Source organism: Chaetodon trifascialis, chromosome 16 (assembly GCF_039877785.1).
Source record: "Chaetodon trifascialis isolate fChaTrf1 chromosome 16, fChaTrf1.hap1, whole genome shotgun sequence".
Lineage (NCBI taxonomy): Eukaryota > Metazoa > Chordata > Actinopteri > Chaetodontiformes > Chaetodontidae > Chaetodon > Chaetodon trifascialis.
Window position 1 is genome coordinate 9,269,531 of NC_092071.1, and position 27,572 is coordinate 9,297,102.

Genomic DNA, 27,572 nt, shown 5'->3' on the forward strand with positions numbered 1-27,572 from the left:
GGGTACCAGTGCTCGTCATCCCCTGGAGTATGTTTTTACACTGCACCTGAAAGACACGAAATCAGGTCAGACCTTCATAAAAGTTCCTTCACTGTCGATGCATTTCACTTGTTTCGCCTGTCTAAAGAAAGAGTGTGATACTTTAACCTCAATATCACAGATTTCTGCCGCACTAGTCAAAGGAAACCAGTTCTTACATGTGTGCCATTATTATACATCTCCAGGGTTCTCACAAGCAGCTCCTTCTCCTCCTTCTTATCACAGAAGTCTCCATGGTTATTCAGGATGTTTTGCACTTTGCAGAAGAACTTATCCTGTATGGAACATAAGCGAGTATGTATTAGCTTTGAAAAATAAAACATGGAAAGGCACTACAGCAAAACCACATGCTCCTAAAATCACCAATATCAGTTCTTCTGTCAAGTGTAGAATGTTGATTTATGTTCTTATTACTCTCCTGCAGAGCGTTTGAACATGCGTGCACAATTGTGTGTTGGGGTATTGCATGCATCATTGTTACGACCATGTAATATAGTAGCTGAAAATATTTTAGATATTATTATAAACGAGAAAACAATACATAAAAGACATAAGCTGAACACACATACAGGTGATCGTGTAAAATGACCATCACTTTTCTGTAGCTTCTGTTGGCTGCTTTGCAAGAGAGGTTATTATAATGTTATTCTGCAGTTATTGTGCTGATCAGAAGATGTATTAACTAATGCAAACTCACACACAGGAAACTGTCCTTGGTAATACTTCTGGGAATGATTTTAGACTAAATATCTAAAAATTTGTTTTTCGGCCCAAACTGCATCAACAAAAAGGATTAATGTTCTCCCTCGAAACCACATTTTAAACATAAGGAAGGGCATTTGTTTTTTTTTAAAAAATAACCAATAATTCCTCATGTGGGTGTTGTTCTGCAGGGGAAATGTGGACTCGTGTATTTCCCTCTACATCTAAAATCGTGGCTATGGCCCCGAACACAATAGTACATCCCACATAAGTAATATTTGTGCTAATTTATAACTGTAACTGTTGCATTTCCTTCACCAAACAGCCCAGCTCATGAACAACCACCAATAACATTGTAAAAATGCTCTCCTTACCCCACATTTGTTCCCGCCTTCTGCCAGATGCGATACATCCTCCACGAAGAGTTCCTGCACCACATATGAGAATAATGAGTTACGTTTTTGACATAAAATGTTTTAAAAAGATAATGCATCAATAAATGGTAGAGATTACAAAGCAAGAAAACAGCTGAGCTCTTACCTTTGTGTGAGACGCACTGCAGTTTTTAGCCAGGTCATATATGATGTTTAAATTTTGCTGAACAACAGCAGACCTGTCAATGTGACAAGGACTGGCAAGAGTTGGATTGAGCAGCAGAGCCACGGCAGACACCAGCAGAAGCATCCTCATCGTCATGACACCAGGTTATTAGTTGTCGATTTCTGGATGGAGTTATTTCAAGAAGCACTTGAATTGATTATTCAGCTTATTCTGAGACCTTGACTGAGAGCACATGATTTATACTTGCTTGGCCCACGCCTCTGGTACATTTTTCCACTCATGACAAAGACAATGCCGTCAGTCAGTAGACAAGATGTGACTGATTATGGTGTGGTTGATGAGCAAATTCACCAAACCTGGGGTATGTTTCTTTGAATTTAGCATATGGGGCGGCCACAATACTCGAAACAAAACCCCTCTAACGAGCAATCATTTACTGACAGTCACCAGAGACTGTCAGAAATTAAAGCCTGGGTGTTTCAAGTGTATTTTAATGACACTGCATCATGAGTTTCCAAAGAAAATGGAAATTCTTTGTGCAATGAGCCTTTGTGACAGCCTCCAAACACACCTGTCATTTTCATTAATACAGGCAATGCAAAACGGGCAAGGACTTGGACTTTAAGTCAGTACAGCATAATAAAAAAAATAAAATAAAAATGGTAAGCCTGCTCTATTTGTAGGGCATTAATCTAGACAAATCAAATTGAACCTTCAGCTTTAAAATAATAAAACAGTCAGTGGCAGTAAAAGGAATAAAAACCACCAGACAAACTTCTCAAATAACATTATATGCTGATGATTTTACTCTTTACTTATCAGACGTAGAATCATCACATTCTTTGTATCAGACGTGTTTTAACAACCTCTTGACACAAACTGAACTATTATGGGATACAGCAAATATCGAAATGTCAACCTTGTTTTTGTTTTTTGTTGTTATTAGTGTTACAAGTTACCAAAGACCTGGTTTGATAGTTTCCTGTCCATTTATGATCATTTTAAATGCCGTTAAAGTGAATTGAGATCCTCACATTTACAGCTGAAGAGTTCAAAAGTTTTACATTCATACATTCATTCATCTTCTATACCGACAATCCCTTATACACACACACACACACACACACACACACACACACACACACACACACACACACACACACACACACACACATATACACACATATACACACATATAAGGCACAAGTCTGTGTCCATATATGCTTTCCAAATCTTTTTTTTTTCTTTTGGTTACCTGAAGTGAAAAAAATGCAATTATGCAACAGGATTTAACCGTGTAACCTCAACCTCGTGCTGTACGTGAGAACACACACTTGCTCTTATGCCACTAACAGATGGACCTCCTGACCCCCTTTCCCTTCGATTTTCTGTGCTTCCTGCGTGCACCCAGTTGCCTTCAGGTGCCCACATGGCCACCTATACTTTTCCTAGATCCCCACACAGCAATCAGTACTTTTAATCTCAAACACTACATGTCAGCAGGTACTACCCCATATCAGGTTTTTTTTATTTCAGAATCAGAAATCAGAATCAGAAAAAGTTTTATTGCCAAGTACGATTTTACACATACAAGGAATTTTTTGGCGATGTTGGTGTATAACAAATCATCTAAAATCATCTACTTATTAAAGTTAAATATGCATAATGTTTTATATTTCCTTTTTTTCCCAGCTAGTTCTGCACCATAAGCCACTACCAGCACATTTGTCTTCTAAAAATCCTGCAATACAAATGACAGCGGCAGCATTTTTTCAGACAAAATCTGTGTCATATTGATACATGACAAAGACATGAACTGATAGGAAACATATCTGTGCAGCTCACAGGGACTGGCTTTCCTGGATACCAAGAAGCATTTTGTCTCTTATCTCGTCTAATGCTGATAAACTCTGTGGTTTGAAAGCAGAACAGTGACAGCAGTGTAACCAACAGAGCCGTTTCTGAGGCCCATTTATAGCTAAGACAAAGAGTTCATGCTTTGTGACCTCCGATACAAAGGGTATGAACCTTCAAGGAAAAATGTGACAAATAAGACTATTTAATATCATTTTTTGGATGCGGGTGTACAACTAGTGGATCACGATAAAAACGTGAAAAAGGAAAAGAACACGGTCATGACAAGCTATTAAAATTTATATGTAAGTAATTCATTGTTGTAGAATGGTGAGCTGTAATGAAAAAGGACCACTTTAAACATGGTTTACAATATCTAGGACAGAGCTCTAGTCAGAAGAATCAAAGTGTCTTGGATGAGCGGAAATATCTTCCAGGCCACAGTGTCTCTTCTGTAAACTATTCATTGTGTGCTGATGTCCAAGGTAAGTGGTAAAAGGAGATTTCTCTTAGTCAGTTGGTTTGCAAACAGCTAAAACACAAATAAGATGTTTCATTGTGTGGTTCCCCACTAGTCCCACACCAAAGGAAATCAATCATTTGTATTATCAACTAACCCTCTACAAATTCAAAGAGTTCCAATTTTTGCATTTCACGATGCTTTAGAAACATCTTGGTTTAATTCATACTGAAATCAACAAATTTCTAATTAGATTTCATAGTACCAAAGCCATTTAATGCCATTGAGTATACAATGAGGTCAATGCAACACATGTAATGCATTTAAAGAAACAAAAAGTGAACAAACATTAAAAAATAGTTCAATTCTCAGCACATACAAATACTGTGAATGAAGTGAAATTGGGGCTACAGACACAAGTTAAAACTATAGTTGAGTTTAAATGTGATTCAACAAATTTTAAGACTTTTTTTATACTGCAAGAGGTCAAAGGTGTGTGAAGGCTGAAAAAGAACAGATGAATATTACAGCATCATCAAAAAAATCAATGCAACAGCTAAAAAAATAAAAATGAAAAAGTGTCTTTCTGTAAATTCTGATTAACATGCCCTTCAGCACAAAGCATTTCCATACACGCTGCAGTCGTGGGTAATGAGATTTATTTTTCTATAAACACTTATTCCAATGCTGTATGAAAGGATTACAATAAATATGTCATTCAAAAATATAAAAACAGCCATAACTTATTAACTTATTTTAAATACAATGACAAAAATAAATATGCTGGTGTATTTGACAGTGCTCACATCTGTCACCGCAGTGGCTGCTGTGCTGATTAAAAACAGCTAACTGGGTAAATAAAAGTAAATATCTGTGAAATGATGATGACACTGTGCTGTTGTTTGTAGTATCTAACTGTGCTGGCTGTGCATCATGCAGAGGGACCGCAGACATGACATATGTTTAGGGTGACTCAATACAAATCAATCTTTGCAATCGCTTGCTCCAAAATAAAAACAACATAAGAAAAAAGGACAAAAAAAACAAAAAAAAAACACTCATGGACTCAAGTGATTGGCTGACAGTGGGGCTGCAGATCTGGGGGTATTCAGGAGTTGAAGTTCCTGCTCTGGATACAATGGATGAGGCATTTCATCAGCTCGGGTATTGGCTTTTTGACATCTGTAGGTGTCAAGTCCTTTAGCAACTTGGCGCAGCTTGGCTGAAAGACAAGAAGTCACGTTTGTTCAGTGCCTTTCATTAAAGCTCCTCTGCATTTACTATGTCGATCCAAAGATAAAGTATGTGTGTGGTACTCAGGCAGCATGTGGGACTCTAAACATTCGTAACACTCGTTTAGCAAATGTGATGTCACAGGCAACTCTTACATTTCTGCCGTCGATAAATATCTTCATGTTCCTCACAAGCTCCTTCTCCTCATTCCTTTTACCGAAGTGTTCATGTTTATGCAGGATATCATACACCTTGCAGAAGAACGTATCCTGTGTGGATCACAAGCGAGAACACGTTAGCCTTTAAAAATAAACCCCATGTGCAGAAATGTGCAAAACACGGCACTCCTCTCACCTCACACTTGTTTTTGCCCTCAGCCAGAGGAGACACATCCTCCACAAAGAATTCCTGCAGCACAGCAGAAGAACGGGATCATTTATTACTTCAGGTTTTTGGACATCAGAGGTTTTAAAAAGATAATGCATCCATAAATTGTTGCAAAAATGCAACAAAACTCTTGTGCTTATCAGACAAGCTCTTACCTCAGCGAGAGACTGATTGTATTTGTCAGCCAGATCAAGTGTTTTTTTGAGGTTGTCGTTGTGATGTGTCGGACTGGCAGCAGCCACACTGACCAGCAGTACCACAGCAGGTACCAGCAGAAGCATCCTCATCTTCATGCTGCGAGCTCGTTTGGCTGTCGATCTTTAGAGGAAGCTACTCAAGAAGCCTTGAACTGATCACCCAATTGTCAGCTTGTTCTGAAGTGTCGGCCGAGAACTCAAGATTTATACTTGCTTTACCCACGCCTATGCCACGTTTTTCCCCTCATTACCAGAAAAAAAAAAAAGTAGTGACTCTGCAATGTTTGAGAGATAAGATGTGGTTGATTAGGATGTAGCTTCACTAAAACATTGCAAATGTTTCTTTGATCGAGTCTGCAGCGTTGTTGCCATGCAAGTAAAAAAAAAAAAACCCAGAGAGAAGAGAAACCGCCAGCGTCCTTCACAAGCAATTTAATGACAGAACATTATGAGCTCCAAAAAGAGGCAAACATGGAAACATAACTGCAAACTGCAACACTGCCCTGACTTTGACGCTGCTGGCCATCATATGGACACTTTGTAAAGACTACAAACACTTGGGCAAGTCTCAAAATGACAATATTAAATAAGGCTTGATCCACAGAACGCGCATGCTATTGACTGGGATCATAACTTCAGTGTCAGTTTGTCTGTATAAATGTATTATATTATTACTGTTAGACTTTGCCCAACCAGAATGAATTCAAGGACATCAAGATGTGCATTTCCAAAGCAGTCGAACGATTCATTTGTCTGCTCAGTGGAGGTAGGATGAAAGGGAGGTGATGCTGCACTTTGTGATCTCAGAGTTCTGGTCCTGGTTCTTACGGATGCGGTAGAAGTGCTCGATGTAGCTGGATCGGCCCAGCAGCTCCACAAAGTCTTCGTCGTGGGTGATGATCAGCAGCTGGAAGTTTCGTTGGCGAGAGCGACTCTTAATGATCCTGGGGAGAGCGAGCGAGAGGAGATAGAGGAGTATGTCAGAGTTCACACGGTTACTGTCTGAAGATTAAATTAGTTTTCAGGTAAGAGTTGGGCTTATGGCATGTAGATATGACGGTGAGTCAAGGTTAGAGGTTGGTAAATGCACCGTGTCAATGAGGCTCCTCATAAGAAGTAAAAACAATGTGTGTGGTGTGTGTACTGACTCTACGAGGGCGTGTGCCAGTGACTCAATGTTGTCTCGGTCGAGGTTGGTGGTGGGCTCATCCAGGGCCAGGATCCCACAGTTCAGACAGAAGGTCTCTGCCAGAGCTAGGCGGATGATCAGGGATGCCAACACCTTAGAGGCACATGATCATATTCGGAGAAAAATTCAGACTGCGTTGGCTTGCATAATAACTCACCGGAGAAGATTTTATTTTTTTATGCTAATACAGAAAACCCTGTTCTGGTACCTTCTGACCGGCACTGCAGCGTCCTCTCATATCCAAAGCTGTGTCTCCTTTCACCATAACTACTCTGTAGTTGTAAACCCTCCGCCTCACTCCAGCAGACGAGTTTTCGTCCACATCAGACCTGATCTCCACGTACTCAATATCTGGAGAGGGGGGAAAGAGGAAGTGATGACAGGCAGAGAGAGGCAGGAATGAATGAACGTGCATACAACTATATGAGTGAGATGTACCTTGACCCCTGTAGGTGCTGCGCCACAGGTCTCTGATAATCTTGTTGATCTCATCCATCTTCATGCTGTGGAACTTCATGATGGTTCTGAAGGAAACAAACAGGAATACAAAGCTCATGTACAAAACCAATGGTGGACTCGATACAACCCTGATCCTAAAAAGTCGGGATGTTAATAATAGCAATAATTAATTGTTAACAATAACAAAAATTAAAATTTATGTAGGTTACACAGGTGTGCTCTTACACATTTAAATACGGCTTGATGGAAAACCAACAATAAGATATTTTATGATAATTTGGTTACAAAATTCTAGCAACAATTTCAAGATTTACTAAATCCATGTAACACTGATACAAAGATATATGTTGATATAAAAGATATGAAGGCAGCAAGCTGGATGCTGGTTTCCGGCATACCAAGAAGCACTTTGTCTATCATCTAGCAAAATGACAAGAAACTCTGATGTGGTTTGGTAACTGCGCAGTGATAACGGCATAACCGACAAAGCTTCCTCTGATGCCCATATATGTTGGATAAATAGACGAATGAGGGAGTGGAGCTGTCTTTATCCGTCCATCTGACCTACTCTCTGTCTTATTTACAGAACTGTTTATGTGACATTATCAGAAGAACAGAGTGATTATATATTTGAGACAGCATATTTCTGATACGGTCAATAAAAAGTGTTCCCCTCTCTTGGACTTTTCATGCTATATTGTTTAAGAATAGTGGATTTCAAATCATTGCTCCCATTCATACATCGCTTCATAACGTGCCAATTTAAGAGATGGGGGACAAAAATCCACTTTGCTCTGCGAAGAAATGTATTACAAAGTTTATCAGAAGCAGATCATACTCTGGCTGAACTGGGCGGTGTCCAGCTGTATATGTATATTTAATACATTTTTTTAAAAACATTGCTCCAGAGACACTATCTAGTTCACACACCCACAGCGACTGCTCTCCATCTGTGACCCAATAACCTTCAGGCCTGCTTCAGGTTGCTTTCAATTCCCTAAATGTACTCGAGCATCAAGCTTTAACATGGATTCTGTTTCAGTCTCATGTTAAATACGTGGATAGCTGTGCCCTTGTTGCAGGAAACAAATCTGTTCGCACTGAAACGAGGCTGCTCTCTAGAAGACGATGATCCCAGTCATCAGTCAAGGAGATGCTGAGTTGACTCAAATTTTGTCAGTGAATCCCACTAAAATTCTGGTCCTTGAACAAATGAAGCTGAGGAACCCCACCGTACCTTGTGTTGTACATAGAATACTCTACAGAGTGTAACATTACTACGTGACATTGCAGGTTTTGCAGTCTTAGTTGCAGAGTTAATTCCAGACATTGATGTGTTTAAAGTGTTATAGGAGATTAATGTGCACTGCCCACTATAAATAAACAAATAACAAAACAACAACAGACACGCACTGAGAGAAGCTTGAACCAAATTCAATTTAGGGCAGTGAAAGAGATCACAGACTCTTGACAGTCACAGGAGCGCCTTCAGGGTTTTGACGCATCATGCACAGACAATAATGTGTTGCAAATTGAGTAACAGAAGAAGTTTCACATTCAAAATCAAAATCAAAACATCTCACCATGAAAACCTTTTCTGTCTATTAAGGCAGAAACTGTGACCTGGATGCATGGTCTGCTGAAAGGCTGCCGAGTCCTGCTTTTAATCTTGATAACAGTGCAGAGACTGATGTGTCAACTAACCCACACATATGGGTAAATGATGCTTCTGCTCTCTTCTCAGATGATATCTGAGACAGTGAGGTCACACTTCCTCACTAAGGCTCACTGACACCTTTCACCCTCAGTTAGTGTCTCTCTCACAGTTATCCATGTAACCAAGAACAATAAAAAAGGTTTGCCAGCGGGACTACACGTATTGATTTTGATTAGATTTCAATTTTCTCTGAGTGGAAGGACTCCGTTTTGAAAAACAAAGCCACTGAAAAAGCACAATGAGCAAAGGCCTGATCACTGAGTGCTTCGTGCCGCCCTGCTGATAATTTTTTTTTTTTTGCTGAAGTATCTGCAAATTTTTATCACCAGAATCAATTCTGCATGCAAATGCAGAGCCGATGCCACACTACAGTGATGCCAATGATAGTAATGAACCATGTTTCTTGGAAACAAACCTGAAGTCTTGTAGGGCCCTATGATTTCCATGATACTAAAAACAAAAAGTTTCAACTGTAAAACATGGAATATTGTGGAAATTTCAAAAATGTGGGTGCATTTATGAAAATAAGGGTTTCTCTGTGCCATGTTGTGCTACATCAAATGATTGATAATGGTTAAGTTTTAAATATTTCCTTGAACTGCTGTAATTGTATTCATCCACCACATGATTCGAAACTCTTTCTGACAAAATGTGCTTAAATTGTAAAACACAGGATTCAAAAAAACACACAGCATCTGGGAAAAATTTAAACAATTTTACATGACCCTTGTCTTGTGCTCTCAAGACTTGTATAACATTGGGGTGGATTTATTATCTTTCAACATTTGTGGAAATGTTGAGACTTAACATACCAATTCTAATCTAGCAGAGGCTAACGTGAATTTAACTTAATTAAAATGTGACATCTTAACTGACCAGCAGACCATTTTTACTTGAAAATGTACTAAACCTATTAACTGATTGTGAGAATTGTTGCGGATAAATCTTCTCTTGATTGATTAATCGCCTAAGTAGTTGAGCTCTAAAATGGGTAGGATTAAGGTGACGTTGACAAAGACAATGTACAACACTAAACTACAGCTACACATTGCACGCCCATCATTACTACAACAATACTTTCTAGTGCAGCACAATGACAAAAGATAAGAGAAAGTTTAAACTCGTGGTTACTGACGTGTCGCACTGCAAAGACATTCTTACCACAAATGTCGTCACTAGTTTGCTTTGATTGACGCCAAATTACCTGACCTTCTAGATTCTAGTGCCTAAGTGTTGGTTTGTGCTTATTGACTGCAGGTATTAACCCCAAAATAAGCAGCCTGAACAGAATATCTGAGAGTGCAGAGTGCAAATCCAAACCCAAACCACCCACTGTGCTGCATTAATCTCTCATTATTTGTGGTATTTTTGCACACTAATCATGTAGAGCAGCACTTTGCACTGAACAGAACTTGAGTCCCTCTGTAAATTCAGAACTGTCTTCTTTTTTTGTATATTTGTACATCAACAAATAATGTTCATAGAATCTGATCTTAATGTATCTAATCTTCTTCATATCCTTATTATGTTCTCGTATTTCTTTGCTCCGCTGTACTGCCACGACCTGGACCAAAACAAACCATTTGTACTTGTGTACTTCTATTGTGATGGCAACTGCAACCGCTTTACATATATATTAAGCTACAGGTCACAATTTGTGGTCTGCGTACTATTAAAGAAGATATGATGAGAGCAGCTAATGGCGGACTGCTCTGTGCTGCTTCTGTATGAGGGAACACAAGCGTCACACACTGACAGGATGGTCGAGATTCAGAGCTTTAAAGGTAATAAGCTTAAAACGATGATATGATGGGTTTCAAATAAGCTTAACTTGCAAAGAAAGGCCCCAGCTGGTCGGCAGGTGCTGAGAAGTGACAGTGCACTTCTGCGTTGGTAAGAGTCAAACGCTTTCCTGTGGAATCTCTCAGCTGATAAATTTCTAAAGCCCCCAGTGCTACTGCCTGGAGGAGTTACAAGAGAATTGGCATCACTGCTCAATCTGAGAGTCTTCTCACCATCACCTAAACCCCTCAAAGGGCCTGATAAGGAGGAGTAAGGGCGGATGTCTCATAACAAGAAAACTAGATGGTTAAACAGAGGATGTGCTGACGTTGAAACTAGATCTTACCAACAGTACTACCTACTTGTAAGCACTAAGCTTCTGCTGAGTGCAGACCTTTTTCTATGAACTGTTACTCTGCAGTGATCTTTGTATTTGTATGTATCTTTGCAATTGGAAGAACTGATTTCAGGACTGTTAATTAATGGATTGATTACATTAACATATTTGTGTTTGTTAATTCAACTAAATTGCTGAATCACAACATTACAAAATAAAGACAAAAATAATGTTAATACCTATGCTCCACTACAATGCAATCCGTGAAAGCCTGAACCAGATTGAGACATATTTTGGGGTTAATACCCGCAGTCTGTGTGCGTACATGTAAGGGCAGTACTTACTGATCCAGGGCCTTGTAGTAGAGATCCAGGTCTTTGATGACCAGCTCTGTGGTCCTCATTGTGATCATCTTGTTTTTGTAGCGCTCATCAGCTTTGTCATACTGATCTTCTCGCAGCTCTTTTCTGCAAGTGATCAATTCAAAGAGCAAGCTCAATTCAGGAAAAAAGTGCAGGACACAAGCCAGTGAAACAATTCCTTGTGTTCCTGTTGTCCTATTGTAAAAAGTGATGAAAATGTCTCAGCACGACAGGAGCACTGACATGGGTCAGCCTTAGATACCAGAATGGTACAACAGGGAATATCTCATCTGATTTCAGTTAAGCTCTGTACTACACTGCAACAATGGATCTGCATGTCTCACCTGTAATGCAGTATCTCCTCCTCAAAGCCTTTTTGACGACCCAGCGCAATACTGCGGTTCTTCTTCAAGTCTTCCAACTTGCGTTCTGCTTCACGTCGTTCTCTGGAGGAGCACAGAAAGCCACGAGGTGAACACATTGTGTCTAACTTCTAATATTTCTACAAGTCTGACAGTAAACTTTACACCCTGAAGCGTGACACCGCAGATGTAAAAGAGATTGTGCTTCTGTCCAGCTCGCTTCTTCATCGCTTCTTGATCTAACCGTGACTGATAACAGTGTAGTGCTCTTACTGGCGTAGCTGTAAGACCTGCATGTTGCCCATGTCTTTGAGAAGAACCTCACGTTTGGCAACAACCTCCTTCAACTCCTCAACGCGCTTTCTCAAAGTCAGGTTGTCCTGCAGCCAACGCTCCTGGACCTATAACATAAACAAGTTAAAAACATATACTACTATGTACTACTATATACCATGTCCCTACAGATGCTTCATGCATTGGTTGAGCTTTGACCCTTTAAGACAGCTTTCCCTTTTCTATTCAACTTGTAAGTAGGTGTAGTTGAGCCAGAAAGTGTAGGAATATACGACACAGTGTTTTGGATGCTACACTGAGTTAAAGTAGATAACTTAGGCCTTATTTGTACAAACCAGCACATTAGTGGATTGAAGTTAAAGCTTTCTTTAAAAAGTAGAAGAGACAGAAAGACAAAAATGAAGACAATAACCTACCTTCTGAGTGTCTATGTCCTGACGGATGTTTCCCATCTCCTTGTTGATTTTCTCTTTATTCTTCTCGGCCTCGTGGAGCTGAGTGTTGGTTTCTTGAAGCTCGGTCTCTTTTTGCTGCGGCAAGAAACAAAGTCAAGAAAGTTGCTCAATAATTTTGAATAATCCAACATAACTGCACCCAAGATGATGGCAAAGTTATTCAAAGACAAAAGCAAAGCTGGTGTTTCAGAGTGAATGAATGCAGCATATGTTTTACCTCTTATGATATATATGATATATATGTCATATCCATCATAAACTGATCCACAGAGGTACAGAGGTATCAAGCACGATAGGAACAAACATGTTACCTCTTTGTATTCGTCTTTGCCTTCATTGACGTATTTGGTGACTTCTCTTTCCAAGGTGGTGATCGCTTTCACTCTCTCTTTGATGCCACTGATCTGTCGGTGAACAAGCGTTAGAATGGAGGCTAGATTAAGATGAGTCATACAAGCATAAAAAGTTAAAAGCTGCTTTCCACTCTTAACCTCTGACATTATTTGGTTTATTATTTTTGAACATCGGTACACACAACAGCAGGTATGTGTTTTTAAAATCATTGTAACTCACTGCTGATTTAATGTTTCACTATTAAATATATTCAATAGTTCACTAATTCAAAGGAGGTGGGGGGTATAATCTACCTTGTACACTCCCATGTGGGTGAAACAACAGTTATTTCTGAACTTGTGCTACATTTTCAGTACAGTGACAGAGACCAAAGTGAGATTGTGTCCACCTTCTCTTGCCCCTCTTCCTGCCTCTGCCTCTTGCGCTCCACCAGCTCCTGCTTCTCCTGCTGCAGCTTCTCCAGAGCAGCAGACAAAGGGGTCAGCTGTTCCTTCGCTTCCTGGTGGAGGGACAACATGGCATATTTGTAGTACAGTATTAAAATATGCTGTGCAAAATGTGCATTGCATCCTCAGTTACACGTCAAGTGGGTTAACTTGAACTTGTTGCCTCCACAACAATCTTCCATGAGGGCGCTCACATGAACAAAAACAGTAAAATATACCCTGATGTCCCTGGTTAAAGCCTGTATTTCAGTGGTGAACTCGACACTCTGCTCCTCCAGCTGCTGCTGTTTCTGCATATCGCTGCTCAGCTGGAGCTTCTCTGCTCTCGTCTCATTCACGGTACTTTTCAGCATCTGAATCTGATCCTGCTGGTCCTGGATCAGCTTACGCTTCAGCTCCATCTTGCTGGAGGCTGCGAGTACACAAAAAGTTACAGACAACAAAGAACAGAGAAATATTACAATTGCTTCAACTCCATGGTGAAAAATAATGATTCATGATTCATTCATGTTTGTCTTTTTGCATGTCTGAATATGTCTGTGTGTATTTTTTTCAACAACTGCAGCAGTTGTAAAATGTAACTTCCACATATCCACAGGACACTGCACAAACACAGGCCAGACCACAGCTTTGAAACAAGCCCAGTTTAACCTGATTATCTCCACCTCTGTGATTACCTTTGAGCAAATGAAAGAGAGGATAATAGTGAATGTTTTGTGTGTGTGTTCATGTTCATTCCTACTTCAAATTTAGAGGTTACGATAGTTAACTTAAAGTGGGTGCCATGTGTGATGCATTTTTAAGCCAATTGGTACATGATGCCTTCTTACTGGTATCTAGCTTGTGCTGAGTTTCTTGTTTCTCCTGACTGACTTGCTGGGTGGTTCTGGTCATGTCTACTCCCTGGAGTTTGGCTGCATGCTGAGCGATTTTCCTCTCCACCTCTTTAAGGTCCATCTGTAAAGAAAAAATGCCAAGACTTTTCGCAACTCAAACTTTTCTTGTGCAATGCTGCTGTTATCTGCAACTTATATAGGGAAAATAGAGAAACCGTCAAGAAAGAGATTCATAGGTTCTATCTGGAGGAAGAGGGGATGCACTTGGGTGGAAATATTAAAAGTGAAAGAGAGAGGAGAGACACAGCCAGGAAGTGGTCAGACTGTACTGGATGGAAAGAGACAGGTGGTCATAAAGAGGGAGACAGATAAGAGGATGGTACCAGGTATCTGTCCATGAGAGATATGTCCTGCAGGCAGGCCTTGGCTGTTTCCTCCTCTGACATCAGGGTACCAAGCAGAGTCTCCTGCTCCTCCACGTCACCCTTAAGCCTCTCAATTTCCCTGTTCACAGTCTGCAGGCGGTTTCTCAACTCAGGCAACTCCTTTTCCTGAAGCTGTATAAGGGACTGTCTGGAGAGAATAGAAATGCACTTTGAGCAGAGAATAAAGGTGCATGTTTCACAAGTGACTTGAGTGTGTCACACACCGAAAGCATCTTCTAATTGCAGGCACTTATGGTCTATCAGTTAAATGTGTATTTATGCTTTGTATATATGTTACTTCTGAATGAGATTATCAATTACAGTAGGTTCAGCTGCTCTGAATATCATCTCACTGCCTGAAAGGTCAGCTATAAAAAGTTCTGTATATAAAAATGCAGGAAGTGGCTGCTGGGTCACTACACCCTGTGGGGTTCTGCTCAGGTCATGAAAAGGGAACCACAGATAAAATCTCAATCGTATGAGAATGTAGCTCCATCTAGTGGGTTACACATCATAATACCCGTACTCTACACTCTTAACAGACAAATGGAGGAAAAGGGAAAGATGAAGTTTAACTAATGAATCAGTTAAATGTGAATATACAGATTAACTAATAATGAAACGGTGACACCAGTACACTTGACACTATTACATAATCTGTCGTCGCACAACCAGCTTCCTCCGTACCTGACAGGTCTGAGAGCCACCATGTCATCTCTCCTCCTCTCCTTCCTCTTCAGGTCGTGCTCTGTGTTTTTCAGCTTGTCTGGCACCAGGCGGAGTTTGGACTGCATGTCGCTGATAACTTCCTGCAGATCAGACTCTGAGGGGAACGTCCGCTGGCACACAGGGCAGCAGGGCTCTCTGTCCTCCGTCAGCTGGCTGATGAACTGGGTGTACACTGCTGTGGCTCCAGCTAACATGGCTGGAAAAACACAGTTGGAGGACGAGAGAAGACATTTATGACTTTACTATGAAGTTATAATGACCACATGTGTCACTTTAACTATGCTTGTAAGCACTAAGATCTTGATAAACTTATCCATCAGATCTCCTATCGGCAATCTCAAGTAAGCACGATTGGACAATATGCAAATCGAAAAGATTGCCAAACCACAACTTTAACTGCTACTTCACCAGTCTGTTATACAGTAATCAGCACTTAAAATTTAAACACTCAAATAAGACAGTGATAAATGTAGGACACAAGGTAGCTTTTAGGGAGCAAGAAAAATACAGACTTTTGGAGGAGCTTAAAAACAAAATTTACGATGAAGTTAGGAGCATATGAGGGGAACGAGGACCCTCTCAAATCAGGGACGCAGATGTGCGGATTCTGGATTTGTCTGGGACTCATCCTATCATCTTACTTAGCTGGTTTATTCTTGTTCTTGTTTTTTTTAACTACACTCCAGATGTCATCTCATCTCTACTACTAGTGTCTGTGCCAAGAAGCACCTTCTAATTTCTATTTCAGAGCACTCACCTCTTTGTTTGGAGATCTTCTCCAGATCTTCTTGCAGTTTGCCCAGGTCCTGCTCCAGATCCTGACTGCCACACACATTGAAGAACTTCTCCTGGTCGTTGGTTAACTGCTGCTCCTTCTTGCGTACCTCAGCAGCAATGTGGTTTTTGTTCTGCTCACTTGATGCCAGGTCCTTACTAATTATCAAAATCATGCCATAATACTTGTCAGTGCCACAGAAATGGATTTTTTTCTATTATCATATATGAGCTTTAATGTAAATAAATCTTACTAACTTCAATTTGGCAAGTTTGTCCCTGGTACCGTTAACTTCCTTAGACTTGGCATAGATCCAGTCCTCCAGCTCTCTCTTGTTGGGAAAGTGGCCCAGTAACAACACCAGATCCTCGCTGTGCCGAGACTTGATCTTACGTACCTGCTCCTCCTTGTCTGTCTGGAGGAACAAAAAGGAAAGATGAGAGGCGAGCCAACAGAGAAAGGACAGACGACAGGACAAGTGGGGAAGCAGGGGAAATATGAAGAGGGGAAGAGGGAAAGCAGAGACAGGAGATAAACATATAGAGTGAGGCTCAGGTCAGAGGCCAGAGAGAGAGAAAGTTCACCAGTTGCCTTCCAGTGAATCTCGCTTGCACATTACCTTTTCCCTTTTCAGCATGTCCATCTGTGTGCGTGCGGTGGTGTGCATGTTGAGCATTTCCATCTCTTTGTCGAGCTGTCTCTGTGTGCGGTCAAGTTCAGCTTTTTCTCTCTGAAGCTCCACAACCTCTGCCTTCAGCTCCTCCACGTTGGAGCTCTGAACTGTGCTCTGAAGCTCGCGCTCCTGAGGAGGAAAACACATAAAGCAGTGCGATAACGCCACGAGGTACTTCAGGATAAGAAGGAGCCGTATGTTATGCATGACCTCAGACAATCTTATCATGTCCTTCTGTGTATGCACACTCACCACTTTAGCCAGCTCACTGTCCAGCTCTTGCAGCCGACTGGATGAACCCTCCAGCCTCTGCAGCTCTGCCCTGACGTTCCTCAGTTCCTGCTGCTTCTTTCCCTGCAAGTCTCTCTTCAACTCCACAGTTCTCTCCAGGCCAGTCTTCTTATCCCTCATTTCATCAATGGACTGCTGCTTCTGCTGCTCCTTTTCCTGCAGGTCCATCTGAGTGGACACAATAATATCCTGATCCTGATTGAGCCTCAGTACATGAGAGTTGGAGGCACATATGCAACCACTGTTCACCATTAACATAATGAAAGGAATCTGAATAGACAGTTTCTAACATTTTAGTGTATGAAATGTATGAATTTTAGATATCAAATATCAAACCAAATCAGTCCTGACACCGATAAAGGCTGCATCATGTTTGCGGTATATAATGTGACACGGTATGAGGAGGAGAGGTGCGATGACCTCTCTGTCATTTTCAGAAATCAAAATGAGCATTTCTTACCATAACCTGACTGATTGTCTCTTTTTCCTGCTCCAGTCTCCGTGTGACGTGCCCATGAAAGCTCTCAAGCTGCAGAGCAGTAAAGGGCGGTCGGTCATAACCCTCCATATCCAAATAGGTCGACAAAGAGCGAACCTGAGAAGAGACACTGCATGTGAGTGCTCACAGCAAACAACTTTCAAAATTATATTAGTTATTTTGTAAAAAAAAAAAAAAAAAAAAAAACGTTAACTGTTTATCTTTAGGTACAGATACAGGTGCCTAGAGGTTAATTAGTCTGTCTCACCTGAGTGTCCCGGTTCTTGATGTTTTGAGTGTGGCGGTCGGCCTCCAGCTGTAGACGACCTGGGAAAAGAGGATTTCAGCAGTTTTAGTTTTCAGGAAATATTTCTTTTTGTCGACCTGTCTGTCCGTCCTTTCGTCTGTCACTAACACGTTTTTTGTTTTTTCTCTTGAAAGAACAGTTTCCAAGCTTGGAGAACTTCAAGTCCTCCTCGGACTTGTCTCTAGGGTTGATTCTGATGTTCTGCCAGCGCATAGGACACATGCTACATACATATGGGTGTAAGTTGTGCCTTAAAAATGCCATTTTGGGGTTGACTGGTTGTAATGTGTGGGTATGTGTACCTTGCTCCACCAGCAGATCAGCCTTGACTCTGTTGAGTCTCTGACACTCCCGACCAGCTTTCTCCAGTTCCTTCTGGCAGTCTGTCAGCCTCCGCTCCTTCTCCCTCACCGTCCTCTGGTGGTTCTGGTAAAGCTCCTGCAGCTGCTCATCTGAACCCTGGAACACCTGCCGCGCACACAGTTCAGTGGCTTAGTGTTGCTCAATGAGGACAGCTTAGCAAACCATCAGTCGGAGGTTTGACTCCACTGGAGCCTAATAAAACTATATGCACCAATACATCTTTTCAAAATGATCTGGTGAGGCATTAGTGCAACTACAGTAAACAACAAGACTGACAGGTTCTATAAATGGCATTAATTGCTGGACAGCTCAAAACAGGAAATATTTCATGGTGTAAGTCATTCTACCTCCACTATTCAAATTCATATAGACGTGTTTGATCTCCAGGGGAGAGGCACATGAGTACAGCCATAGACAGCATGTAATTATGGCCATATTTCTGACAAACACAAAATGTTAACATCATGTTATCACACTGACAATTCACCTGTCACTCACAAAAAACACAAGACAGCACACTCACAAAAGAGCCCTCAGCTGCTGACTCTCACAAACATAAACAAACACTCTTCAGCCGCAGACACAAACAAGGCTCAGAAACACCAAACAGATGGAAGAACAGACTCGCGGAAGGCAGAGGAGCAGAAACATCCGACAGCTGTAAAAGACATTCATATCGATAAAAGCCAGTGATGAACCGGCTTGTCGGGGAAGAATTAAAACAACCTCATTCACCATCTGCAGGCTTTCTTTTACTTTCCCATTTTGGTTAATGATACTTCACACAGAGTGGAGGCTGGGGTCTTATTAAGCAGGTGTTTAGCTAAATAAACCCTCAGACAGAGAGAAAAATAGGGAGTTTTGCTGTGTTTTCCTCGTTTTAACCTCATCATCTTCGTTCATGCATTTCATTTTCTATCTCATCTTTTTTTTTAATCCAGCCTTAATTGTCTTTTAAGCATCTTGTCACATTTCCCAAAACATTTTAGCTGATGTGTTGCATCCACAATCAGCGATATCTGTGGAAAGTGAGCAGTTATTCTGCTGTTTCCCTCCATCCTTAATAGCTCATTTCTGTTTCTCATTTTCGATTCATTTTCCTTTTTTCCATCATCATTGTTTACATGTGCCTGTATTACATATTTTTATGTTACCTGTTCCATTGTTTCCTCCAGCTCCTTGTTGTCCTCCTCCATCTGTTTCTTCCTACTCTCTAAAGCCTTGATGTCGTTGTCCAGCTTCATCACTTTACCCAGTTTCATGTCAATATCTATCAGTCGATTCTGAAAATTATAATAGAATAACAATAACATAAGTGGCAGGACTGTAACACTTCAGTGTGCCTACGCCTGCAAACAAACAGTGGGATCTGCCATTATGTTTGACATTCTATAGTTTATTAATCAACAAAAAACAGTGAAAAACGACAGGTACAGCTCTATTCAAATCACTTTTTTCCATTATATATACTGCATCAGAATACTTTGCGGTAACATTTTTATATAAACAAAGGTGCAGCTTTTTTGGTCAGACGTTCCCATCGATCCATTTATATGAGTGGCACAACTGACAGTTAGACATTAGCAGTGAAATCATGCGATAACGACTGTAATCTCACAATGATAAAGAGATTATAATAATAATAATAATACATTTTATTTGAAAGCGCCTTTCAGGACACCCAAGGTCGCTGTACAGAAAAAATACAAACAATGATATAAAATACAAGATAAAAACAAGATACAATAAATAGGGAGGGGGGGGCCGTGTGAAGCAGTTTATAGAGAGTAAGCAAGTCTGAATAGATGAGTTTTGAGTTTGGATCAGGTGGCAGAGAGTTCCAGAGTTGGGGAGCAGAGCGGCTGAAAGCTCTGCTCCCCATGGAGCTAAGACGGGCAGCGGGTACAGTGAGATGGAGGGAGGAAGAAGATCTGAGGGCACGGGATGGAGTGACAACGTGCAGAAGGTCGGAGAGGTAAGGAGGGGCGAGGTTATGGATAGCCTTGTAGGTGTACAGAAGGATTTTGTAAGTGATTCTTTGATTTACCGAGATTATGCCATATAAAACAAGTGCTGTGTCACAGCACTCTAGTAAACTAATATTTCACATATATCAACATGCATACAAACATAAACCATCAACCAACCTCCAGTGGATCAATCTGGTTCTCTATCTGCTGGACGCTGTCCTTAGAGGCCATCAGCTGAGACTCCTTGGCGGCAACCGTCTCTCTAATCTGCTGGGCTTTCTCCTTGTTCTGCTTCAGGTAGCGCAGCTCCACCTGACACTCTTTGACTGTGTGACTCTGTTTGAGACGCAGCTGACGCATCGTGTCCAGAGCTTTGATATATCTGGGAGAATCACAAAGAGACTGAATTTCCCTTCTGAATGGCATATGCAGGTTAACATTTTTGCTTTGGATTTGGAGGTCATGTGATGTTTTTTTTTTAAAACAGCCAAACGTGTAAGAATGAGTTGGCTTTACTTGGTTGCAGCGAAGATGGAGTCAAACTTGTCTTTGAGTGCTTTGCCCTCACTAAGCGGCCAGTTAGACTCTTCTTGGTGACAAAAGATGACATGATTCAGCACAGGCTTCGACACACCCAGTGAAGAAATCATCTCCCGGTCCAGTTCGCCGCACTTTGAAGACAAGCTCACCTTCTCGCCGTCTCTGGATGAATGATGACAGAGGTCAAATGTAGACAAAGGGGTCATGCAACAATATAAAGAAAAACGGATTTTTGTCAATATTTAGTAAAAAATGAGTAAAGACACTTGAGACTGTGGCTTACTTATATCTGGTAATGACCTGCTCCAAGCTTTTGAAAGTGTAGTTCTTTGCCTTCTGAGTGCACGACATGGAGCGATGGATAGTCACTTTCTCTCCATTGACGTCACTGAATAAGAGTCGAATCTGTGCTCGCACATCCGTCTCATGGGCGTCCTGGAATTCACACAGCATGAATTTCATTTCACGCAGACACCCTCAGTAATCCTCATCTGACTGGAACTTTAAGGAAATGCTCTGATGACTTTAATAGTTCCACATCGATCTTAAACAAGAAAAGACAGGGATTATGAGACTTTTGTGAAAATGAAAGGTATGAATATAAATTAACTTTCATTCCTTGAAGGGAAACTTTTTGGATTTTCAACCAGCTTTGTATCATGAAAATGTGGGAAGTACTGCTCATGCAATGTTTAATATCCCTCAATGCCGCCTGCACCATTTGCTGGTCAACCTGATGATATGTTTTGTGTCATGTCACGTATTTTGCCGGCTTTACGGCTATTATTTGAACTACAGATACTCAATATTCAATATTCCTTTATTCGTCCCTCGAGGGGAAATTCCAAAATTTGGACTTGTATTCAAAATGTTTTGACATCCCTAAGAAAATCATCCAAAAGAACATTTTAAAGTCTGCTTTTGTCACTCAGCTACTGTCACTCACTCACACGAGAGCGAGCTCACCTTTGGATCATGAACAAAAGCACCTCCTTTAGATCCAGGAGGAAGTTCCCCTGATGTTGCATACCTCAGGCACTCAATAATAGTCTGGAAACAAAAAAGAAAATGGCCAAAAGAATTAACACACGAGAGTTGTAGCTTTCATTTTGAAAACCCAATGCATATGTATCATCTCAAACGCATACTGTCAAGCGTCTTGTTCCTTCTCCACAGGTCACGCTTCACAGTCGACCTTTGCTCTCGTCAAATCATAGTCTCATACCGTTTTCCCCGCTCCGTTGGGTCCGACCAGCACAGTCAGAGGACTGAAAAAAGTGATGACTTGTTTGTCTTTATCCTCGATCCCAAAGCTCCTCACCCCTAGGATACTCATCTTGTCTATCTTTGACATTTTGGCTTTCTGAAAGAGAAAAGGGGGGAAGAGAGAAAAGGAGAACACGACTTAAATCAACAGCAGTGATGAAAAGAGGACAGAGCATTTCACTGTGGGGTCAGCTGAAGAACATATTGCAGCAGTAGATGAATACTGAATTCTTATTCGCAATGTGCCTTTAAAAATGAGCTACGCTGACAAACGGGCATATTGTGGTTACCAGGCTATCAGTTAATCTGCTGACTGCAGCATTTTGTTGCTGTCAGTTTGCACTTTGCAGCTACAAACGCACAATGACGAGTCTTTCAACAGAGCGGAGCAACATGTCACACTATATATTGAAAATTACTGTGCTGAAAAAGTGAATTGACTGTGCTTAAAATGAGAGAATAGTCACCTATGCAGAAACCACTGACTTACAAACTATTTGGCATATTTTTCAGATCACAATGGAGAGCAAAACTGCAAGAAAAACAGCATTTGTATGTGAGAGCTCCAGAAATTCAGCCAACAGTTAAACTGTTAGCTGTAAATCTGAGAGACAAAACATCAAAACACTGAATGTGAAACTGATTTGAAAAGCGATGTTTAACTCTGCAGCACTGGACAAAACCAAGGCAGGTGGGCAATGGATCAAATTCATCCCAGCAGTGAGAAGTGAGGTCACACCTTGTCATGCACTTTTGAATGAGCAATAGAGTCAACAAAATGTTCTCAACTAAATCTACAGATTTATCAAATTTGACATCTCGTCAGCCACAAGTCTGCAAAAAAAGGAAATTGTAAAGGATGCTTTCAACACTTAGCCCTAAGGTCTTTTGCAGGAAAATCTGTTTTAATTCACAACTTCAGTATCAAGCACAATCATTTCATATTTCTAAATGAAACTTGTTTAGACCAAGACAACAGTGCAGCATTTCTTATTGAGTCAATCCTTCACAATTTATGAGGGAAGCCAGAGTGCATAAAAAAGGAGGTGGAGTTGCCATTTTGTTTGACAACCTCACGTGGCTTAAATCTAATTTGTCTTTATTAATACAACTCACTGACTTCAGTATATTGTTCAAAGTGCACAGTTTTAATAGGTTGAGACAATAAACTCGGCATTTACTCGTGCTCATTTCGAGGTGCGAAGAAAATTCAAGTATAATACAAAATTAATTATGCAAACACTGGTCTTAACAAACATTAACGTTACTGACGTTACTTTCTGAACTTCAATGCAAGTTAAGCTAAAGAAGAAATCTGGAAAAACACCGAGTTAATGTTTCAAGAGAAGAAATGTTTACATGCTAACGTTACTAACGTTAAATGTCGTGATGTTATTGGATTGAACGTGTCATGTTAATCTGTGTAGGATGTCTGGGAAGCTAACGTAACACATCGGTAACTACCTGTCAACTACGCAGGCTAACGCTAGCTAACAGCGCAAGTTTAGCTACATGCTACGTTGCCGTGTTTTACAGTTAGCGACTCACTGTCCAACAGAGGTTTCCTCCGCGCTGTGAAACAAGAATGGCATTGGTTGGTAGCGGTTATCTCCAGCTCAGTTATGCTGTGAATTCAACTCACCTCAATGTTGTTTTGGTTCAGGCGTGAAAGTACAGTTTTCGCGCTGCGGGGATGTGACGCGAGAAGCGGCGAATCCTGACTTCCGGGAGTCGGTACGTGGACATAGAATAAGAACGTACAGATCTGCAATTCCTACTCTGCTGCTGCGGTGGAAGAATTATGAAGCTGTAATAAGACGCTACAAAATTAAACCCCTACAAACCCATACAATCATCTTGCATCCCTAAAATCTTTATGAGTAAAGCTGATGTTATTATACTGTATTTTTTGTTATTGTCAACAAATCCCATGAAAATACCAAAACTAACAATGCATTAGTCAGTGCATTCTCTCATTGGTTTATAGAATATCATAGCCATATCCTTTAGGCATTACTCAACTCTTCTTGTCTTTGGTGTTTGTTCCTTTACTGCATTATTTAAGTGCCCATCACCATGTTTGTAGTTTTTCATGCCACATAACAAATTGTCAGTGCTTGTTCTTGAATTTTTATTTGACATATTATACTATAAAGAATATGCTCCCATAGCACAGGAGTGTACTCCTAGCTAAACATCTAAAATCATTCATGTTAGCTTATTCTTGTTCTTGAAGAGCTCTCATCTCAAAATATTTACCACAAGAGGACAGTGTTTCCCTGTGGAAAAGCCTTAGCTTCCAAGTCTCAGAGATCACACCATAGTGTCTCTCCTCTCCTCCATTTGTATTGCTGTGACAGCTGTAGAGAGGCTGATGGCCTTAATTATTAGAAGCCAGTTAGATACACATGAAAGGCCTTTTCAGTTATCTGTATGCTTAAGATACATTCCCAGAATTTCCATAATGAATTACGATTGCAAGCCCAAATATTAAAACTGTACATTGCTTAATAATTAATAATGATAATAATAACTTAATAATAATTAGGTCGAGAAGAAAAATCCATTTTCTTTTCAAGTCTTAAATTTAGCAGTTTTTAACTAAATATTTTCCACAGCTCTTCTTCCACATTCCAGTACTTAAACAAAGCTGAATAAAAAAACAGATGGTACGAGTAAGAACATAAAACTTGAAAGACAGCGGAGCAGCGGTGTGTGCATTTGTGTGTGAGACGGGGAGGGGGAGAATAAATCTAACTGAATAAAGGGACATGAGTTATTTTCAGCCTGTGTTTGGGGTTGAGGAACAGTTCGCCGACGTCCACAGGGACCTGCAGGACTGGTGTTCACCACCTGGAGCTAACCCCCTAAAACCTGAGAACATCATCTCTCTGACTTCCTCTCCCCCTTGAAAGAGAAAACACACGCACAAACACACACATGCACACTCCCACAACCCGTCTTCTGCTTTCAGCCCACTGATTCAGTCTGTCTGTGTTATCAGCCCACTGACTCATTGTGCCTCAGTCTGTCCAGCTCATGGCCCTCTTTCTATTTTCATCCCGTCCTGACATGAAAATGCCATGACCTTGTGTCTTGTGTTGGACCAATGGAGGTATATGTGTATATGCATGCGATTATGTGTATGTGTTTGAGTGTGAAAACCTAATCCCACATGCCCACGGTCACCCTCCCTGCCTAAATGGCTAATGGAATTGGTTTCCTCGCCATTTTTTGATAATCACATGGACGAAGGGGAACCAGCTGGCTCTTGCCTGCTTATGGTCAAAATATGCTGGGAGAGTAAATAAGGATGGAAGCGAGAAAAGATGCAGAAAAGAGAGATGGCACAAAGAAGCAAGGGAAGAAGATAGAGGGCAAACAATGTAGATAAAGTAACATAAAAAACAGCAGCAAGCGTGGTTGTTAGAAAAAGCTGCATTTTCTTTAAATAAATAAATGAGATGTTCTGGACCGACAGTGAACAGCAGCCATCAGACAGAAGCAGAACTGACAGACTTACCTTTCCCTGAACTGTCTGTTTTTTGACATTTTCTAAACCCCTTTCACAAAAATTGCAACACCGATATTTTATTAAATCCAGAGGGGAGGCTTGGATGGCAAATCAGCGTTGTGGTGCCCACTCGCTGGAAAACATCTTCAGAGGAAGAGAGTTGATATGAAAGAGGAAGAAAAGCTCATTGATTTGGTGGCGCATCAGTGCGCTCTCTGTGATGGATTAAAATTGTACATTTTTGTGGCAAATTATACACTTCACAGCAAAGACACCAACAATAATCCTTTAAAGGGATTTTTTTTTTTGTCACAAGCAACCATTTTTCAAAACAGTCCTTTCTTATTCAGCAAATTGCTGGACTTAGTTTCTACCCCACTGAGCGCTATGAGGAGGGCCCGTCTTAGCCAGTGGCGTTAAATGGTTCTGAGCTGAAAATAGAGACAGACTGAGTTCTGGAAAGCAACATTTTCCCCTCATCTCCCCAGCTTCAGGCAGGACAATAAGGCTGAAATCATTTTAACCACACACGAATTTAAAAAAGAAAAGAATCACATTTCAGTTGAACCTCTCTGGTGCTAATAAGTGCACATCCATCTGTGTATGAATCATCACCCAGCAACCGATCTTGAGTACATTCTAGCGCTTTCATGTGGCGTGGTGTTGTGCTTTAAGGTGGAACGTCTTAAACATTTTTTTCCCTTCTTTTTGATTTGAAAGTCCCGCTGCGTGTGCATATCTAGTGCAGCGCCTCCCACACAGTCAGGATTTGTCAAAATGAGTTTGACTTTCAAAGGAGGGGGCTTTCCTCTGCAGAGAGCACTTAATAGGTTTCAGTTTTGGGCTATAACGAATAAAAACAGAACAGGGACAAGATGCTTTTCATCAAATTACCTCTATTGTATTTTTCATTAACAGGACCTCATAACATAACATAATGATAAAACAAACTCCTTTCACTAAGTGTTTCAGTGTAAGACATTCCAGTATAAGTTTCTGTTGCACCTTTCCTCCTTTGTACAGTTTTTTTTTTTTAACCACACTTTACTCCCATCAGCTCGTATGAACAGAAATACTCCCTTGGCCAATACCAGGCAGTTTTTTTTAGCCACTTTCAGTGTGCACTTCAATAAAGACCCTGCTCTTTGTTTTCATGCGTGGCTACACATTTATTCACTCAGTTTGGGTCAAAAAGGCAGCCAAGGACATGACTGATGACAATTACGTAAGATAAAGGCAGGATACTTCTAGACTGCCCTTAGCTGAATATGCCTTCATCAATGCAGACAGTGCATGTCGCTGGCTAATGTGATTATAATGTAATGTTATTAAAATCCAAAACCCCTTCCTTCCACAATTTTTCATGTTCTGTAACTTTCCCAAACATTGACAGCCGCCTCCTGGTGTGCAGAGGTAAGAAAGTATGCAGGGTTTCAACTTTTCTCTCAACCACTCTGTTTATTATTCATACAATTTCTGTACTTTTAATATACAAAAAGTACAAAACTATGGATACTTACAAGGAAAAGTGGACCTAAAGTGTGCCTCATTATCTACATATTTCATATTGCTGTTGTCTGTAGGTGCAGGCTTGGACATGGTCAGGCTTAGGACTTGGGGGACTAAGTATACAGGCCCTCATGTGAGGAGGGCCCACAAAGATACTAGAATGAAAAGCCCTAGGTGAGGGGAGGGGCCCATAAAGAATACCTATGTACACATCCATCGAACATACTCTATTTGCATCAATTTATGTCAAATGACATGCCAATTCCCACCCACTTAATCCAGCATATCCGTATTCCATCTGTGTACGTCAAAGATGTCCTGTGCCTCCAAATAATAAACCAACAACGAAGAGCTCTTGTTGGAGCATTTATTTTGCTCTGAATAGCAATTACACATTTCTTACCAAGCAACTGCTTATCAGAGAGAAAAGCCAGCATGCTCGCTTCTATGCCCTTGGGCGTGTTTCCACTCCTGGTGACTTTGTAATCAGGAAGACAAGTGGATGCTATTGATTTTGAACCAGGCAATTATAAGACGGTGGAGAGAAAGAGGATTTGGTGGATCTAAGCAGGCGAAATGGGCAAAGAGGTTGGGGGGAAATAATGAATGCACAGGTCCTGGTTGTGAATGGCAGTAATGAGGTCACTGAAGTGTCCTCTCTGTTTGTGTCGCTGTATGTCCAATTGCCAGCCTGTCTTTCGTCCAC

At 40.8% G+C, this 27,572-nt stretch overlaps 1 protein-coding gene across 2 annotated transcripts; it reads right to left on the reverse strand.

Annotated features, from left to right (window-relative positions):
• Positions 1–5,837: 5,837 nt before the first annotated feature.
• Positions 5,838–23,563, reverse strand: rad50 (RAD50 homolog, double strand break repair protein). Of its 2 annotated transcripts, none has more exons than XM_070983620.1 (28): positions 23,486–23,563; positions 21,803–21,940; positions 21,544–21,627; positions 20,861–21,012; positions 20,554–20,739; positions 20,215–20,419; positions 19,222–19,350; positions 18,007–18,172; positions 17,666–17,724; positions 17,380–17,514; positions 16,881–17,087; positions 16,575–16,757; positions 16,213–16,370; positions 15,938–16,113; positions 15,139–15,376; positions 14,410–14,599; positions 14,021–14,147; positions 13,409–13,602; positions 13,133–13,243; positions 12,702–12,794; positions 12,352–12,465; positions 11,915–12,042; positions 11,624–11,725; positions 11,262–11,384; positions 7,061–7,146; positions 6,831–6,973; positions 6,582–6,715; positions 5,838–6,377 (listed from the first exon to the last, which is right to left on the reverse strand). In XM_070983620.1, the coding sequence occupies exons 2-28, from the start codon at positions 21,929–21,931 to the stop codon at positions 6,191–6,193; spliced, it is 3,939 nt and encodes a 1,312-aa protein (XP_070839721.1). In that variant the 5' UTR covers positions 21,932–21,940; positions 23,486–23,563; the 3' UTR covers positions 5,838–6,190. The 2 variants fall into 2 exon arrangements, with proteins under 2 accessions (XP_070839721.1, XP_070839722.1); XM_070983621.1 differs by having other exon boundaries at positions 23,392–23,526.
• Positions 23,564–27,572: the final 4,009 nt, after the last annotated feature.

Excerpts from the sequence above, each read along its gene's own strand:
- rad50 (XM_070983620.1), bottom strand. The coding sequence starts at position 21,931 with ATGTCAAAGATAGACAAGATGAGTATCCTAGGGGTGAGGAGCTTTGGG. Across the intron at positions 12,043-12,351 it reads AGGACATAGACACTCAGAAG|GTCCAGGAGCGTTGGCTGCA; the intron begins GTAGGTTATTGT and ends TTTATGTTATAG. Across the intron at positions 6,378-6,581 it reads CTGGCACACGCCCTCGTAGA|GATCATTAAGAGTCGCTCTC; the intron begins GTCAGTACACAC and ends CGCTCTCCCCAG.